Source organism: Vespula vulgaris, chromosome 6 (genome assembly GCF_905475345.1).
Source record: "Vespula vulgaris chromosome 6, iyVesVulg1.1, whole genome shotgun sequence".
In the NCBI taxonomy this organism is placed as follows: Eukaryota; Metazoa; Arthropoda; class Insecta; order Hymenoptera; family Vespidae; genus Vespula; species Vespula vulgaris.
Genome location: NC_066591.1, coordinates 3,315,001 through 3,317,500, shown reverse-complemented (window position 1 = coordinate 3,317,500; position 2,500 = coordinate 3,315,001). Strand labels below are relative to the sequence as shown.

Below are 2,500 nucleotides of genomic sequence, written 5' to 3'. Positions count from 1 at the left end.
TTAACGCGGGTAAATTCAAATTCGATCGACCGATAGAAGGCATTACCTTGCTAAGATTATTTCAATTTATAACAGTCATTTTGATTATATAGAACATATTACGTATTCGCGGGCACAGGTCATGAACAACGTAGACGTTATATATGGTGCAACGTTAAAATCATAAATACAATGCGTTTGAGCATCGTACGATATTACGCTCTGTTTCTCTGTTGCATAGATAACAGTGTTTGGACAATAGTGAACCGTAAAAGTAATTGATGTCGTATAGAGGAATTCTTTATTCGCTGATTTTAGGTATTATTTCTTTTTTTTTTTTTTTTCTAAAATAAGTTAATATCAAGGTCTTATCGTACAAAATATAGATTGTTTCGAATATAAGGTTGGGTTGTATTATCGATCGGACTATGTGAAACAAATGACGATTATAAGGAAGGAGGATCTTATTTATTTATTTATTTATGTATGTATGTATGTATGTATGTATGTATGTATGTATGTATGTATGTATGTATTTATGTATGTATGTATTTATTTATTTATGTATTTATGTATTTATTTATTTACTTATCCTATCTAATACGCATATAAATCACATACAGCACATGAGGAACATTTTTCACCATGTTTGATTTAACGATTCGAGTATGAGCAAGCGTGCGTATGTTGCTTGATTCTTTAAAGATGAGAACGAATGACTGACGTTTCCTTTTCTTTCATAGGTTTCGATAAAGTTGTCGTTAAACAAGAACGCCCAGATGAAGCGGAGATCCGAGAATTGGCTGCCAAAATGGTGGAAGCGAACAAGGCGAAAATGGTCTCGGCGGCGGCGGCGGCAGGAGGAGGAGGAGGGGGTGGAGGTGGAGGTGGAGGAGGATCAGCACAGCAAAGAGGAGCCGCCAGTCAGTGTTTATCTTCGTCGCAGGCTAATCTTCCTGGAATCCTTGGATATTTAAACAAGCGTCCGGCCGATTCGACTGTGGCGAAAACGACAGGATCGACGGCGACGGGAGAGGGTAAAACTCCATTGGACGATGAAAGTCAAAGGGGTAGATTCGGATGGACGAGTTTCGACGAGTGTCACATACCTTACATATTCCGTGCCGGTGAAAAATATTGCGCGGTACGAATCCTAGAGTCTAAGCTGTTGAACAAGTACCTGAGTTACCTGCACTCGGATATCTATAGCTGTACGTGCATAAGAAGTTACTATATTACGGATGCCGAGAGTAAGCTTTTCAACGAGATTAATATCAAGCATTGCGATAATCAATTTGGAAGGGATCAGTTTACGTGCAAGGATCTCGTAGTGAGGTTATCCGACGCTAAAGAATTCTATACGTTTTTGGATGTGTGTTATACAAAGTTAACGGCTGGCGCGAATCCGAACGTAACGAGCAGGCACAAGGCCGACAAGTGTGGTTTCATACGGATAAATAAGGAATCTGTGGTACCTTATACGGTGAAGGACGGTCTCCAATACGTACCCCTATTTTATTTCGAGGGCGAAACGGAGAATTTGAAGTTGAAGGCGGAGAAACTCGAAGGTTGGGACCTTTCGTATTTGAAGTTTTGTTGCAAGGTACAGGGTATAAGAAACGAACTCTTTGCAAGTGAGACATGCTCCGTGATCAGTTTGAGTGATATTAAAAGTTACTTTCCCCCTGATACGGGGTTCGAAGATTATTGGCCGAACAAAGTGATGGACTCTCAGTTGTTAGTGAGTAGCAAGGGTGGTGGGGGCGGTGGTGGATGGACCAGACAACCGCCCACGCCACCGGTGTCGAAGACAACATCCGTACAAAATAATACGAGTAAGGCGAGCCTTAATACGCGTACGGGCCCTTTACAGACGATATTACCACGTGGATCTAGTGCGACGAGTGCCGCTCAAACGCAGCGAGTTAGTCAGTCGAGGCAAACCGCTGCTACGACGCATCCCGCTCATTCCTCGCCATCCTCGCTTCCATCTGGAAGATCGAGTATCCCTTCTCAACCAATGTTGAACGTCGTACAGGGTGTTGTCAATGGCTGGTCAGGACTCGTTGGTGGACAGCCGACTTTCCAAACCGCCCTTGTCTCTCAGGCTAATTCTCTCATACGTACGCCACCTCCGTTGAACATGCACAATGTAAGTAATCTTTGAATTTTGGACTAACCTTCTCTTTCCAATGGTTAATCCATTGAAATGTCTGCGGTAGATATCTGCGTCAAGCAAAACCTATACTACTCATCAGTCAAGAAGTAGAGGGGGTGGTGGCGGAGCAACGGCTCAGTACCCTGGAGTTTATCCAGTTACTACTATGCAAGCCGTTGCTCAGGCCCAACCACCCCCTCTTGTCAGAGCAACGGCGCACACCAGTCAACCTAATCTTGGGTGAGTTAAAAGTATAAGATGTTCCGTTTCAATGACCGTACACATATATATCGTCGATAAAGTTCTCCACTCTTTCTTATAGTTTACACTTTGTCTTCGTTGCACTTTCCTCGAGTGATCTCT

At 42.9% G+C, this 2,500-nt stretch overlaps 1 protein-coding gene across 8 annotated transcripts in view; it reads left to right on the top strand.

Moving 5' to 3' along the window:
• Positions 1-2,500, top strand: part of LOC127064475 (uncharacterized) — an 18,703-nt gene that overhangs the window by 12,978 nt on the left and 3,225 nt on the right. For 6 of the 8 annotated variants that reach the window (XM_050995569.1, XM_050995568.1, XM_050995571.1 and 3 more), the window contains 2 exons: positions 723-2,131; positions 2,202-2,377. In XM_050995569.1, the coding sequence (XP_050851526.1) occupies positions 723-2,131; positions 2,202-2,377 (1,585 nt within the window). Of the gene's footprint in view, positions 298-602; positions 658-722; positions 2,132-2,201; positions 2,378-2,500 lie in introns of all 8 variants that reach the window. The other 2 variants (XM_050995573.1, XM_050995572.1) reach the window with 2 other exon arrangements.